The sequence below is a fragment of the Rhynchophorus ferrugineus genome, unplaced genomic scaffold (genome assembly GCF_030347505.1).
Source record: "Rhynchophorus ferrugineus isolate W39M unplaced genomic scaffold, kcgeb_rfMv2 rfM2, whole genome shotgun sequence".
NCBI classification, from domain to species: Eukaryota; Metazoa; Arthropoda; class Insecta; order Coleoptera; family Curculionidae; genus Rhynchophorus; species Rhynchophorus ferrugineus.
The window spans coordinates 79,628,396-79,646,291 of NW_027472581.1; the positions used below are offsets into that span (position 1 = coordinate 79,628,396).

A 17,896-nucleotide genomic window follows, 5' to 3' on the forward strand; every position below is an offset into this window, starting at 1 on the left:
CACCTGAAACAGCCTGTTATATTTCGACTGGCGACAACGATAAATAAAAAATACGTGACAAATTGCTTGTATCGTTGGAAAATTTTCATGCCTAATAATATTTACATAAATATTTAATATAAAATAGATAATTGAGATAATACCTTTAATCTTTTTTATTAGATTTATTTTATTTTTTAAATATTTTAGAGTTCTTCTTAGCGACTAAGATTTATCTAGACTGAACCTACTTGCTTAACGTATGCTCTCATGTCCAGTTCTTAGCATTAATCCTACCGACTTAGATCAACTTAGCGATTATCTCAGAAAACATCCGGTCTTACCCAGCCTGGTTACTGGGGTGACTGAGATGACTTTCCCTGTCGGATTTTACACTTTTGCCTAAGGACAATTACAAACATAAATTTTAAACCATGCTACAATCAGGATACGACTATTGCAACCCATCAAGCCGGCTATTGAATTTATTGAATGACTAGATGACGTTAATGACTGGCTTGGTGGCGTAATGGTCAAGCCGATGGGACGTAGTACCTGATAATCGCAATAATAAAGATTAAAATAACTAAAGGTTTTAATACTGTTCAGGGCATTCTATTAATTTATATTATTCGAAGCAACCACCTCAGTCATGCCGGTAACCAAGCCGTTTTAGACTGGATAACTTCTGAATGATTTCTAAGTTTATCACCCGCTAATCGACATTAAACCTAAACTAGATTGATGACTCTGATTCGAAGCTTGCGCTAAGTAGTTGATATAGAGGAATGCCTACCTGAATGCCTGCCTACTGTCTACAATATATATAACTATTATTTATAATAAATAACTTTTTGCATTATAGCAAAATTACATAAACTTTATGAAATCCAATCTTCCACATTTTTCCATAGCATTTTTGGCGAACTTAATGATTATTTTGCCTAATTTTCAATTGTGATTACCAATATGTGGAAGCTTAAAAAATAGAAACATGCTCAGTATACGTATAAGGCTTAAAATAAAAACTTTCAATTTGCTGGGACACTATTTTATTTCAACCGAAACAACTGATATGACAATAACATAGACCCCATTCAATTTTAATATAAACGAAACCCTTAATTCTGATGTTTTCACTCATTACATCTCAGAGATAGGCATATACACTATTTTTCCGAATAATCAATAGTATTATATAGCAAGGTGAATTTTTATCTTATTTGTCTTGTTTTTTTTTGAATATCTTTTGAACAATCAATTATAGTGTTATGTTTTTAATATATTACATTATATTAGTAGTTAAGTACTTTTAATTTTAAAGTGATTTAGTTTAGTTTGTTTCAAAACTTAGTAAATTAGACAGTCAAGAGTAGTTAAGTACTTTTCTAACAAAATGATGCTTTATAATATAGAAATGAGTAATATGTAATTACTAAAAAGTTATTACGAATAATTATTGTTAAAAATAAAAAGGTTGTAACGAATAACTAATTATAATTATTAGGTTATATTAAGGATTGCATTTTAACGATATAAACCACATTTTATGCTACCATCAATTTTTAGTCTGTGTGGGTATTTAAATGACCTGTCTTTAATTTGACTTGAATGGGCTTTGCCCAAACCACCCGTGATTGTATGCCTCGAAAGAAAAATGTTGATAATTGTTTTGTGTAAAATATATTGTATTTTTTGCATAGTCAATTTAATTCGTTTAACGTTTTATTATATTCTAATTTATCAATAAACATATGAATATTCTTAATTGCCAGTAGTTTAAAATAAGAATTTATTTAAATTTTTTCCTCAATTTTTTTTCTTAAGCTTTTAAATAAGGAATAATATATGTATCCAAAATGTGGTACATATAATAGCCGTTGAAACTTGTCATTGACAATTATTACATGTCGAAGTCCATAATTTTATTTTCTTTTTAGGTGATGACGAAATGTTTCATAGCCTTCTAACAGTTAATGTTATAAACTTCGCCAAGGACCATTGTTATTTGAACAACTTCAAATTAGTCACATTCATTCGAAGATAAGATTTTGCGTGCAAATATCAGACTCAAAAATCATTGTAATTAATAACAATTTCCTGCGAGTATAGATTATGAGTATGAAGATTCCTCGGCCATATGATGGGAAATAGACGTAAACTTATATGGAAACTATTAAGAAATTCTACCTCACGCACACATACATATATAGTTCACATTGCTTAAGTCATATAGCTTGAAAGTTACTGAAGAAAAGACCATTATAGCATGTTAGAAAGTAATATAGGAATCGAACCATTTTTTTTCTTAAGCTTTTAAATAAGGAATAATATTTGTATCCAAAATGTGGTACATATAATAGCCGTTGAAACTTGCCATTGACAATTATTACATGTCGAAGTCTATAATTTAATTTTCTTTTTAGATGATGACGAAAGGTTTCATAGTCTTCTAATAGTTAATGTTATAAACTTCGCCAAGGACCATTGTTATTTGAACAACTTCAAATTAGTCACATTCATTCGAAGATAAGATTTTGCGTGCGAATATCAGACTCAAAAATCATTGTAATTAATAACAATTTCCTGCGAGTATAGATTATGATTATGAAGATTCCGCGGCCATATGATAGGAAATAAACGTAAACTTATATGGAAACTATTAAGAAATTCTACCTCACGCACACATACATATATAGTTCACATTGCTTGAGTCATATAGCTTGATAGTTATTGAAGAAAAGACCATTATAGCAAGTTAGAAAGTAATATAGGAATCGAACCAATTAACCGATTAAGCTGCAGAAGTTTTTGCTTCTCTAAGACGCTGCTTATGGAAGGGAGGAAATATTACACTAAGACTAAAATTCGACCCTCTCGAACGCTTATCGGTACTGTCTGATATTTGTAAGACCGAGGTCTTTAAAATATCATACTTAAAGCATATTCTATATGTTGATCTCTAGTGCATAGTTGAGCAATAAATCCAGAGCCTGTCGAACGAAAGGCGAACCAATGCTTCTTCTGTTGCGAAATTGACTTTTTGTATAGGAAAACGCAACAAGCAGCTGCGAAAAATACTTAGATTAGGACCATAGAAAGATATATGAAAAATAAAAGACTTACTTATTATTCGAGGCCAGAATTGTTGTAACCGATCGCCAACATTTGCGATATTTGGTGAATAATATTCGAAGCTCTGCGCCATCAACAGCAGTGTTTTGATTAAGAAGTAGACACTCTCTCGGAGCACCGGCTATGGATTGGTGATTCTATTTTTGCGATCCATAACATAAAATATGCATTACTCTTCTCTTTCACCTTTTATATTTATTAGTTTTAATATTTAAGAGGTTATTCGAATCTAGAGGTACGAATGTTTTTTTCAAGGGGATTAAACAAAAACAATATTTTTCTACCAATATTTACTATGTTGAAGGAACACATAAAAAAAATTGAAATAATTAAAAATATAAAAGTTTACAGGCTGATGATGGGAGGAGCCTCAAATAAACGGCGCGCCGTCGTTGATACGATTTCAACCTTCTTAGTAATATGAATATAAAAAAAAGATTCTTAAACTATTAGTCCTACAGCCTTGTTGAAATGTAGGTTCTAGGAACAATTAGATCATGAATAATTAAGTTATATTATAATAACATCAATAACAACGTTTTATTTATTTCTCATAATATTTTGCTTAAAATAACCTAAAAACCACTCAATTCTATATAACTGAACAATTGGGACACAATAATTTATTTGACTTATATCTACATCAAGAATAAGTAAAACTATTTTTTTCTTATTCTGAACTGTATTGTATATATAAAAACTATAATATATATACAATATAATATCAATTCCTGCTAGGACATGGTTATATAATGTTTGTTATTGTTATAGCTTTACTTTGTTCAATAGAAGAATTTATAGAGAAAATCCACGCCAAATTTAAACTGAATCATTTCAGTAGAATACGTCATTTCAACCGTCTTGAATAAAGTGGTTTTGAGAAATCGCATTTAAAGTTTCGTCTTTAGATGCCGCGCCACTAGAACAGCTATTTATGTGAAAATATCTCAAATTTTGAAAAATCCCCTTAAGAACATATTTAATGGGTTAAGCTTTGAAAATATGCAAAAACTTTATTTTTCACATTTCTAGATTAGGATACCCCCTTGCTGACTTAGTTGGCTCAGTGGTAACGGCGACGGGATAGTTCTCCTGATATAGCTATAGTCACGAGTTCGAATCCTGCTGGGACATCGTCATACAATTATGTTTGTGGTTGGTTAACATTTGAGATTGTGAACAAAATCAAACAAGGAAAATGATCTCAGTCACGGCAATAACTAGGCTGGGTAAGTCCGGATGTCATCTGGGCTGATTTTTAAGTTAGCCACTGGCCAGTCGGTAGGCTTGATGCCGAGGACCGTGATTTGGACCCCACGATAAACAGTAGGTCCAGACTCCGAAATATTTTAAAAAAGATACCCCCTTAATGGTCTATAAGAAATAAAGTCTTTAATATTTCACAATATTTTTAGTTAAAACCTGTTCTATTATATATTATCTTCGAAAGACTTCAAAAAAAAAATCTCGTGGTAATTCGGTTCTCATATAGTTATTTTCCTCTACATCGTCTGTACGAATAATTCTAACCACATCGAGAATATTGTAATCGATTGCAACAATAAATAATAATTTGTTTTGTGTTTTCGAAAATTACCTACCGTGTATATTTACAATCTAAACTACGTGTTGCTATTTTGGTTGTAACATAAATCTCAAGTTTTGACTGCCCTATTTATACAGCAATATCTCAAACAAGAATTATTCTACTTTTACCTATATTTTGGCAAGATATCGCCCGGTATTCGATGCAATATAATGTTTCTTTCGCCAGGTAACTAGTAAATAAAATAGTTTTATGTATACTTTGTTAAATTTTTATTTGCTGATATTATCGCTTGTTTAGAAGAAATCAGTTTACAACTAAACATTTAATACAATCGAATGGTCACGAACGAATTGATCACACATTAAGTGTTATTAAATTAAACATCATAATTGATTATATATATATATATATATATATATATATATATATATATATATATTTAGTTAGTTAGTTAGTCTCGCTAAAACTCGAGAACGGCTGGACCGACTTGGATAATTTTGGTCTTGAATTATTTGTGTAAGTCCAGGGAAGGTTTAATAGGCGAATAAATATGAAAATGCTCGAAATTTAATAAAATAACAATTTTGTTTCTTTTGATGTCGAGGACCGAATACGAGAATCTACGTGCGCGAGAACTTTCTTAACTTCGGTGATCCTTTATGATAGTGATATTTCAAATAATGAGTTCTTTTTTTGTTGATTGTTTGTGATAGTGACACGTTACTGCTAAGTGCGCGAAAACTTTTCTCCCTTTGATTAATTATAATTTACGATGACGAGGAGAAGACGACCTGACGTAGGTCGTCGCAGTCAATCTCACGTGCTAACCGCACTGATGACCAGGGAGAGACAAATCAAGAAAATTGTCATATTGTTATGTTAGAATTGCATTCTTTAGAGAGTGACAATGAAGCAAATAGGTTTAGAATGCAACGAGTTCGTGCACATCAAACACAACGACAGTAAGCACGACATAATGAAATTTAGCGATCCCGCAGATACAGTGTTCTTGCGATCCTGGAAAGAGCTGCATTCCACTATGATGCGGCAATAGATTATTGTGCCGACAAATCGGTAACAATTGGGGAAATGACAACAATTTGTAAATATCGCAAGGCGTTAAAATACTGTGGTGAAACTACTGGATTATGTTGTGCTGGAGGCAAAGTAAAATTGCCACAATTGGTCCCACCACCAGATCCTTTACGCTCTTTAATTTCTGGGCATGGAAATGATTCTAAGCACTTCTTGGCCAACATTCAGCAATACAACAGCTATTTCCAGATGACATCATTTGGCGTTACACATATTATACAGAACAATTTCATGCCCACTTTCCCACACTTGACCCAAAATTGCATGCAGTAGTTACCAAACACATGATACATGGACCTTGCGGAGTTTTCAACTACATTTAATCTTATATGGTTGACGGAAAGTGTTCCAAGCGATACCCAAAAAACCTGATTACTGATCAGTTGTGGACAATGGGCGATCGGTAGTTGTGAAGGTAAGAGGATAAAATGTTGCTGTAGACAATCGTTGGATCGTGCCATACTCGCCAATATTACCCAAAATTTTTGAGACTCAGATCAATGTGGAATATTGTAGCTCTGTAAAGTCGATAAAATACATATGTAAATATGTTAATAAAGGTAGCGATATGGCCGTCTTCGCTGTAACCAATGTAAATGACGAAATATCACAGTACCAGACGGGTCTCTATGTGAGTAGCAACTAAGCAATTTGGCGTATCATTTAATTTGCGATCCATGAAAGACACCCACAGTAGTCCATTTGGCAGTCCATTTAGAAAATAGTCAGGAAGAAAAAAGTCGACGATTCGAGATTATCGAGGATCTCAATGTGAAGTGCATTCAGAATTTTCTTCCGGGATAGTTGGTTTCCTTCAAATCAGTCGACACCTTTATGAACCAGGACGACGTAGTCTACTATCCCACAGAGTTTTTAAATTCACTGGAATTGCCGGATGACCACCTCACAATTTGCAGCTAAAAGTAGAACCAGTCTGTCATCATGCTGCGTAACATTAATCAACCTCGACTGTGCAATGGAACAAGACTGGCTGTGAAAAAGATGATGAATAACGTCATTGAGGCAACAATCACAAAGGCAAAATACAAAGGAGATGATGTCTTGATCCCGCGTATACCGATGATTGAATGGTAACGGATTTACCATTCGATTTTAAACATTTACCATTTCCAGTACGTCTGGCCTTTGGGATGACCATAAATAAATCTCAAGGCCAGTCGTTGGAAGTTTGCGGAATAAACTTGGCGTTTCCCTGTTTCGCGCATGAACAATCATAAGTCGCGTGTTCGCGCGTCGGAAAACCATTGGAAAGCTTTAAATTGATTAACAAACTGTATCATAACTGTGTGTGTCTGTAAATATTTAATTGGAACCTTATAAATAGCCGATATTTCAGGAAAAATATGTTTTTTAAGTATGAAACATCATTTGTAAGTAATCGAAAATAATAATAACAATTCATTCATACCGAGCATTTGTTTAAATTAATTACGGATTATTAGGTCTTTTATTTATCGATTTAGGCAGTACGAAGTCTGCCGGATCAGCTAGTTATATATATAATTAATATACGAAACATATTTTTGCTCAATTCGATTTAGTTCAATGATAAAATCAACTTCTGAAAACAGTTCTGAATATTTCGCGGTATAACTTAATATTAATTAATTCCAGCTATTACGTTCATTTTTATGGCAGAGTTTGATATTTATAACGGCAAATATTCTCAGAATAATATGACTGGTTGCACTATTTCTGTTCTTAACCCCAGCTTCCAAATCGGCTTCAAATTCTAACAATAATTTTATTTATTCGATCTGTATGTCTAAATGTATCGATTTAATTCAGCTTTTACTCGTGAATTGTTCTCAAAGTCTACAGTTTAAAGAATAGAATATCCAAAATAATATGTCTGAATGCTTCTCAAATAATTTATTTTTAGATTGAGGCATCCTTATCTAACAACTAACAGCAACGTTTTTAATATTTCAACGACAATATTCATTATGCAGGTGCGAGTTTTTACCAACAATACTTTTTTTGTATAGTCTATATTTTACACCTATTGTTTTTTATATTTGTATGCCAATAATAAATTGGGAAATAAAGTATAATTGGTAGTACATTTTATTTATTATAGTATATTTTAAAATAAAATATTAAAATGGTATTTTTGTTTTAAAGTATATATGGCACTACTAACACTGTAATTGTTTTTATTACACAATCTGCCCAAGGGGCAATAAGTATATGTTATGTTTATATTATATATATATACATGGCATGTGGAACACAACTTCATTAAGTGATCTGTACAAAATACCATATTAATTAATTAGTGTTATTTTAAAGCTTAGATAAAACGTTTTAGTCTACGCATTTCACTGTCACTTCGCATAATTAACTGATTAGCATATACACTGCTATTACATTCATTTTTATGGCAGAGTTTGATATATATAACGGCAAACATTCTCAGAATAATATGACTAGTTGCACTATTTCTGTTCTTAACCCCAGCTTCCAAATCGGCTTCAAATTCTAACAATAATTTTTATTACATCTGTATGTCTAAACGTATCGATTTAATTCAGCTTTTACTCGTTAATGGTTCTCAAAGTCTACAGTTTAAAGATTAAAAGATCGAAAATCATATGCCTGAATGATTCTCAAATAATTTATTTTTAGATTGAGGCATCCTTATCTAGCAACTAACAGCAACGTTTTTAATATTTCAACGACAATATTCATTATGCAGGTGCGAGTTTTTACCAACAATACTTTTTGTACAGTCTTTATTTTACACCTATTGTTTTTTATATTTGTATGCCAATAATAAATTGGGAAATAAAGTATAATTGGTAGTAAATTTTATTTATTATAGTATATTTTAAAATAAAATATTAAAAGGGTATTTTTGTTTTAAAGTATATATGGCAATACTAACACTGTCATTGTTTTTATTACACAATCTGCCCAAGAGGCAATAAGTATATGTTATGTTTATATTATAAATATACATGGCATGTGGAACACAACTTCATTAAGTGATCTGTACAGAATACCATATTAATTAATTAGTGTTATTTTAAAGCTTAGATAAAATGTTTTAGTCTACGCATTTCACTGTCACTTCGCATAATTAACTGATTAGCATATACACTGCTATTACATTCATTTTTATGGCAGAGTTTGATATATATAACGGCAAACATTCTCAGAATAATATGACTAGTTGCACTATTTCTGTTCTTAACCCCAGCTTCCAAATCGGCTTCAAATTCTAACAATAATTTTTATTACATCTGTATGTCTAAATGTATCGATTTAATTCAGCTTTTACCCGTGAATTCTTCTCAAAGTCTACAGTTTAAAGAATAGAATATCCAAAATAATATGTCTGAATGCTTCTCAAATAATTTATTTTTAGATTGAGGCATCCTTATCTAACAACTAACAGCAACGTTTTTAATATTTCAACGACAATATTCATTATGCAGGTGCGAGTTTTTACCAACAATACTTTTTTTTGTATAGTCTATATTTTACACCTATTGTTTTTTATATTTGTATGCCAATAATAAATTGGGAAATAAAGTATAATTGGTAGTAAATTTTATTTATTATAGTATTTTTTAAAATAAAATATGATTATAATGGTATTTTTGTTTTAAAGTATATATGGCACTACTAACACTGTAATTGTTTTTATTACACAATCTGTCCAATGGGCAATAAGTATATGTTATGTTCATATTATATATATACATGGCATGTGGAACACAACTTCATTAAGTGATCTGTACAAAATACCATATTAATTAATTAGTGTTATTTTAAAGCTTAGATAAAACGTTTTAGTCTACGCATTTCACTGTCACTTCGCATAATTAACTGATTAGCATATACACTGCTATTACGTTCATTTTTATGGCAGAATTTGATATATATAACGACAAACATTCTCAGAATAATATGACTAGTTGCACTATTTCTGTTCTTAACCCCAGCTTCCAAATCGGCTTGAAATTCTAACAATAATTTTATTTATTCGATCTGTATGTCTAAACGTATCGATTTAATTCAGCTTTTACTCGTCAATTGTTCTCAAAGTCTACAGTTTAAAGATTAAGAGATCGAAAATAATATGTCTGAATGTTTCTCAAATAATTTATTTTGAGATTGACGCATCCTTATCTAGCCACTAACAGTAACATTTTTAATATTTCAACGACAATATTCATTATGCCGGTGCGAGTTTTTACCAACAATACTTTTTTTTATATAGTCTTTATTTTACACCTATTGTTTTTTATATTTCTATGCAAATAATAAATTAGGAAATAAAGTATAATTGGTAGTAAATTTTATTTATTATAGTATTTTTTAAAATAAAATATGATTAAAATGGTATTTTTGTTTTAAAGTATATATGGCACGACTAACACTGTAATTGTTTTTATTATTCTTAGTAGTTCCACAATCTGCCCAAGGGGCAATAAGTATATGTTATGTTTATATTATATATACATGGCATGTGGAACACAACTTCATTAAGTGATCTGTACAAAATACCGTATTAATTAATTAGTATTATTTTAAAGCTTAGGTAAGACACGTTTTAGTCAACGCATTTCACTGTCACTTCGCATATTTAGCTGATTAGCAAGTACATTGGGAAGCAGCGACGCTCTTTCGATGTACTTCACACAAACAAGTAGAATTATACACGTTACTGATTCTAGAGGAATATCGAGTTGTATTACTTCATTTGAAACATATTACAGAGCATAGACAATGGCACGCAACACTTTATTTTGGAACCGTTGTATCATGGATATATTAGACTTGCGAGCAGTTCCCTATAGTTGGATTCCATATAACCAAATAGGCTTGAGTATAGATTTATACAATAATATCTTGCTATCTAATAATAACTTTGATTTGCGCCCGATAAGCCAATACATTTGGTAGAGTTTAATTAATGCCTACCGAGATATTAAACATTCTACTTACGGGAGTTGATAATTATTCATATAGACTGGTGGATATGTTCTTCTACGGACCGTCGAAGTTATAAGACTGGTAATATTGTAATAATTAAAATTTAATTTATTTTTATTTCATCTTGCACTATGCTTAAACACTATATCAAATAAATATGTTATTACATATGCCTTCTAATTGGATATAATAGCGATAATGGACTTCAACTGCAAATATTCATCAGTATCGTTTTTTGCCATTTTAATAATATGTAGAATATGTGTTTCTCGTTAATGAAAATGACGTAAAAGATTGGATCTCATACTGTTTTATGTGATATTTCATTTCTGCTCTTAATTTTGTGATAAAAATGCATCTAATATTAAGGAAAATATATTTTTTTACTAGTGATCTTATAATTTATTTAAACAGGTCCATTACATGATAATATGTTTTACGTCTTTGCAACTGCTTTTAATTATAATATCAACCATAAGAATTTAATGTTGTTTAAGACTTAATCGGTTCATTCCTTACAATTTCGAGTCATCAAAAATATGTAGTCCAAAAAATATATTTGCTGGCTTGGTGACGCAATGGTAAAGCCGATGGAACGGTCCTCCTACTGTTGCTATAGCCGCGAGTTCGAATCCTGCTGGGGCATGTTCGTAAATTTATGTTTGTAATTGTTTAATATTTGCGAATGTTCTAGGCAAGAGTGTAAAATGATCCCAGTCATGCCAGTAACCAGGCTGGGTAAGACCGGGTGTCTTCTGGGATGATTTCTAAAGTTGGTCACTCGCCAGTCGGTAGGCTTAATGCTGAGGACCGTGGTTCGGAGCGCACGTTAAACTTTAGGACCAGTCCAGATAAACCCATAGTTGGTAAAAGGAGACCTTAAAATATATATAAAAAAATATTTTTTTTGTATATAAATTAGATACGAATTTTTAGCTTAAAGAAAGTGGTAAATATTGTTTTTATGCTAACAACATAGGTGATTATTTCGTTTTCTAAATATATTTATTCTTTAATTATGAATTGTTTAAGAAACAGCTACCAGATCATTGAGTTAATAAAGAATGGTGGTCCATTAGATCGCTTTATTTTTCTTTTCCCTTAAAGATGATTTAATTGCTATAGTTTTCACCCTAGAAGTTCTTTTTCCCACCACCACAACTCAGGAACTTGAGTGAGATCAGTCATTATTATTAAAATCGATTATTATATAAATCATATTTCTATGGTATAAACTTCTTCTAATTCACAATTTTGTAAGTTTTTTTGTGAATGATAAATTTGTTATGGAGTAGGAACTAGCTGACTGAATGTGGATTCTGTTGAGTAGTGTATCGAAGATTCGGGAATATCGCTGTTTTTGACACTCCTGTTTTTATTGGCAGGGCCAAGCAAAACTAGCAGTTTATATGGTTCTCACCAAACTATAGACAGCAAAATCTATTGACAATTTTTTATCTTATCAGCTATTGGGTTTGGTTGAACCTCATATTCGACAGTTTGGTTTGTTTCTTCTCTTTAATAGAAATATTTTGTCATATCTTCTCCAGCACATTCATCTTAGATTCTCTTAGATCGTCTTCTGGTTGCCTCCTTTTCGACCTTGCTTCCCACACTCTCTTTACCTATCTTGTACTCTCCAAAAGCTGTACCCTCACCAATTGAGTTGTTTCCTGTCTATGTACTCTTCCACTGATTCAATATTGAGTTGTTGGGTTTTCTGAAGTATTTTAGAGGTAGATTTGTTTGTATTCTTTTATTTTTGTTTTGCCTGATATTAATTTTGTTGACCGATATGCTATTGTAATGAATTACATATGGCATTCATTCCCTTTTCCTGTCCTCCAATACCTTCGGTTGTTATAGCCATATATTTCAATGTTTTTATTTGAATGAATGAAATTTTATGCTGAGTATATGATTTTGTATACATCCGTTTTAGGATTCGCTTTGCCATTCTATTAGCGTCTTATTTACTGATGATTTTTCTTGATTTTTTGATAAGATCCTTTTTTTAATTCCACATGTCACTTTCGCTGCATCGAATAATAAATTCTTGAAAAAAATCTGTTCATCAGTTCAATTCTTTTTCCTCTGTGTTACTCCATGTCCTTATCAGTATTTTGGGTTTTGTTTATACGTTAATTTTGTAACTTGTAAATTCTTATAATCTCCAACTATGTAATTTTATTTTCTTTATCAGTCGCTCTCAACACTGTTGTATTATTTAGAACATTAAACTTCGAGCGAGATTCGATCCTAGTACGTTATTGTCGATGAGCTAAACTCTTATCCGGCATGGCCATCCGTTGGGTATATACGTTTATTGTATTGATTATCTTTTTTTAATTTCTTGACCACTAAGTAAGGATCCCGTCTTATTTTTGCTACACGTCTCGCTCTTGTGTCCATAATATATCTCCATATATATATTCTGTTTTCACCAAAATATGGTTTATGATGGATTGTTAATTTCTGCCTTTAAATTTGTATATTAATAGATTTTCTTACGAACGAGTACGAATTTGTTCAGTGTTCAAAGGATAAAATGAGTATTTTTTTGCAAAATGGAAAATTACTAATACCGAAATAACATGCACTACCAAAAATAAACCAACAGAAGTTTCATCCTATAATTATATTATAAATGCGGTCAAGTTTTATTTTCTATTTACTGATTAAAACTTTTGTAGATGAAATGATTTGCGGATTCTGGAAAACGTTGAAAATTTCTTCGTGTATTAATTTCTTCAATTTTCTTCTTACCAGTGTTTATGCGATTTTTATGACATCTTTAACATATGTTTCTATAATTCTCCGTTCATAAAAACGATCATAAATAATGTTTATATATTTGTGTTTACCCGACATTCTGGTTGTTTTCGAAAAAATGTCGAAAATCTTTGTAAATATTCTTTGCTACTGTTACTGGTTCAGTTTCAGTTATCTCAAATCAATCAACTAGAAACATATTGAAGACATCTCTAAACAGGTGGCACACAATAGCGTTGACTATATACTATTAAACTGTCAGAAATAACCGACGATGAATAATAGCAATATGTGGTCGCGTTTAACGAAAAATTCGAATGAAAAGCCGTAAAAACATTGTTATTCAAGTTGGCAACAAACTTGTAGTTTCGAGAACGACATAAAATAGGTTATACAAACAATAAACGTAACAAGAAAACGTAATAATGGGGACGTTAGATAGACCAAACAATTGTTTTTAAATCTTTTACCCAATAATGTTATGGGTATTTTATCAGCACCAGTAACATAAATGTCCGCCTAAAAAGTGTTACATTTCATGTAACATAACCTAAAACATTACCTTTTCTATTTTATATTTTCAAAAAATCTGTGTCGAGGGCAAATAACTGTTTTTATTGGTCTAAACAGACCAGTGCAGTTTTAAAACAGAATGCTGTTTTCGTTTGAAATTTGTTCTTGATGCCAAGTAATGTTTGCAAATATCTCAACTGTTTAATCAATTTGCACATATACATGTACATAATTTGCATGCATTTTAGGTATTTCTTCAAGTGAAATAAACAAAACAAATAGTATTTTTACCAAATATTTTTTGTCCTAAAGTCTATTTTATGATTTTCCGCTTAGTTATGAACAAAAATGAAAAGAAACTACTTTTTTTGGTATAAAGTTTGCTTTTGAAATAGTAATAATACCCATATTTTTTATAAATTTTAATACATTTAAAAATACCGCGCGATCGAAGTGGGGTTTAAACGTCCACACAGCACTAATAGATGGCACTAGAGTGATAAACAACGATCAGGTGTTTTGTGCAAACTTAGAATACCTTAAAATTTCGTAAGGACGTAAAATTCAAATTAAATATATCTCACGTACTCTAAGTCTACGAAGCATATTTTAACTGTCCTGTTCGGAATCAAGACAAGACATGGACCAAGGTATGGTATCGAGGGAGAAAAAGTCAATGAAATTTGCAATACCAAGAATCTGGCGAGAACCAATAGATGACGTTAACGACTGCTACTTTTGCATTGTGAATCCGAGTAAAAGACGTAGAGGTAAAAATGCAAAACCTATCGAATATCCTCTTGGTTCTCATAAAAGAAACTCCGATAAGGAGTTTTTACCTACAGCAAAACAACCAAAACACCATCTTATTACTACAGAAGATTTTAATGATTTATTTTTGGACTTAAATTTTCTAAAAAGTAAAGCAGAGCTTCTGGTTCTCGCTTAAAACAGTGGAATTTGCTTTGATTATGTTAAGATCACGGATAACGGATCAGATCATTCTCAATATTTTTCACAAAAGAAGATGGACTTTGTTTTTGCAATGACATAAAAGGTATGTTTGAAGAAATTAGCATACCTTGTGATCCTAACGAATGGCGTTTATTCATTTACAGCTCTATAAAAAGCCTAAAAGCTATTTTATTACACAACGGAAATGAATTCCCATCTCTTTCAATAGCTCACTCAGTACATCTTAAAGAAAATTATGAAACTGTTAAAATTTTGCTTGAATTTGTAAAGTATCGCGAGTATAACTGGCAGCTGATTGGAGATTTTTAAATGGCGGGATTTCAGTTATACAAAGTATCCGTGTTATTTGTGTTTATGAGATAGTAGAGAGGATGCTAAACATTGTATCCAATGGTCAATATCCAATGGTTGTATTGACCCATGTTTTTAATATTTAAAAAGTATATAACAGGAAAAAATGTTAAAGGAATGAATAATCCAAAAACGGAAAAGTGGGGTTATAGTTTTGATTTGTACGGTAGAACGTATATAGACGGCTCACACTATATTTTAAACAAATCACTTCAGAAGAACTTAAGATACCATATCAACCGTCCCGAAAAAAGTAGTTTCGATAAAAATGCTTTGTTAAATGTCGTGTTAACAAAAGTGCCATATTTCGAAAATTATTTTGAAAAATCCTCTTAAAGGCATCGATCTTTTCTAATTTCTAGAACACATTACCTCCTAGAACACTAAAATTAAGACTCTGTTATGATATTTCATTTTATATTACATAATTTTACCAAAGTATAACAACAAATAATATAAAATTTCAGGATTACCACTATGATTTCAGACCAAAAAAAATTCGAGGTGTGAAAAGAGCAGAAGTCAGAGGAAGCTTTAATTGAGTAACTGCAACAACGGTTTATTTTTTCCCAGTTTTTGTAAACGAATATTGTTCCATTAACTGCAGTCAGTCAAATTAAAAAAAATATCCTGGAACAATGGTCGACGGATCAACGCAACAACGAGGAAGGCCAGCGTATTTTTTTTTCTTCGAAAACTCAAACCCGCCAGTAAAACTAATAACGGCCCGTCCCGATCGGAACGACTTAAAGTTTCTATCAACAGACGCAGCAGAACCGTTTGATTTTGCCAAAAAACCGATGGTTGTCGACGATTTATTTTTATCTGTATCACCGCTTTTTTGCGTTCCTCATTCGGATCCGCTAATTAATCTGCCCCAACACCGAAAACGATTTCGTTTTGATTTATTGCATCGGCCGCGTTTCAAGTGTCGGTCTGGATTCAATTTTTTTTCTTAGAATAATTATTGTTCATATATATATATATATATATATATATATATATATATATATATATATATATATATATATATAATATGAATACCTAATATTTTTTAATTATTACTCTTTGTGGTTCAACTATCTGCCCAATAGACAATAGTCATTTCTTATGATTATAATATATACATGGCAGGTAGAAAATTAGTTCATTAAATGATCTCCGGTGTAAAATATTATCTTAATTAGTTATTTTTATTCGAAATATAACTCTAAAATTTGTATATGTCCTATAATCTGATCGGATGGTGTTAAATGTTTTAGTCTATCACGTTGCCCATTCAGCCGATTAGCGGGCACATTGGAGTGCACTAACACTCATTCTTTTAAACTACTTAACGCAAACATTTTGAAATACACTCATTATGACTTCTAAAGAGATATCGCAGCACTAACCCATAGTTGGACTCTGTATGACCACATAGGCTTAAGTTGTGTTTTTTCTATGTTTTAAAAGTCACCTTTTTACCAATGAGGGTTTATTTGGATTGGACCTACTGTTTAATGTGGGAACCACAGCCTACCGACTAGCCAGTGACAAACTTTGTAGATCATCCCAGAAAACATCCGGTCTTACCCAGACAGGTTACTGCATAAATTTACGACCATGCCCCAGCAGGATTTGAACCCGCGACTATCCCTACAGCAGGAGGACTGGCCTGTCTTTTTTAGCGCTGGGCGGACCAAGCTAACAGGATTAATTTTTGATTCGTACGAGTATAGCAATAGCTTCATTTTATTCTAACTTGAATTTGCACCCGATAAGCCAATACATTTGATATAGCTTATAAGTCCAAATTGTTTTCGCTTAGCAAGTATATGTTTATTCCAGAGTAGTCGTCGGTCTAAATGCATACCAAGATATTTCGCATCCTCAGCTAGGGGAAGTTGACAATTAATGGTTATTACTGGTGGACAGGTTCTTTTACGCAGAGTAAATGTTGTATGGGTAGATTTTGTTTCATTTGCTTTAATAAACCATTTCTTTTGCCACAGCCATACTTTATCAAGGTGTGTTTGAAGGTTCATTGATGCTGTTATTGGATCTTCATGAGATAATAAGAGGTTGTTTGGTCTACATATGTTGCCATAGTAAGAATTCTTGTGGGCGGTAGATCGGTTGTATATAAGAGATACAGTATCGTACCCAGTACACTGCCTTACGATTCTCCCGAACAGATTGGATATGATTCAGTGAGCTTATCGTCTTGTTTTATAGTGAATTCTCTATCAATGAGATTTTAATAACTGAAAATGTGGTTGAGAGTTTTTATTTACTGGATATTTCCTTTTTATTTTATTAATTTGAGTTATTCGTGAATGGAAATAAGGAGCTTTAGCATAAATTAAATAGGATAATAGTTAATTATAACATTTAATTGGCGTTTAAAAAGTATTAATAAAATCAATTTATCTTAAATAAGAAATAAAATACTGTATTTAATTTCGACCTTAAATCTTGATTTTAAAAAGCCCTTGTTTTTAATTGAAACGAAAAAAAGGTATATCACTTTAATGATACTAATGGGTTCGACCTTCCAGTTAAAGGATTAAGAAATATCAA

The 17,896-nt window shown here is 31.5% G+C and overlaps 1 protein-coding gene across 1 annotated transcript in view; it reads right to left on the reverse strand.

Annotated features, from left to right (window-relative positions):
• Positions 1–319: 319 nt before the first annotated feature.
• The window catches only part of LOC143190865 (uncharacterized), a 56,317-nt gene continuing 38,740 nt past the window's right edge, over positions 320–17,896 (reverse strand). The window contains exons 3-4 of the mRNA XM_076395436.1: positions 432–534; positions 320–381 (exon numbers count right to left, since the gene is read on the reverse strand). Of these exons, the coding sequence (XP_076251551.1) occupies positions 320–381; positions 432–534 (165 nt within the window). The remainder of the gene's footprint in view (positions 382–431; positions 535–17,896) is intronic.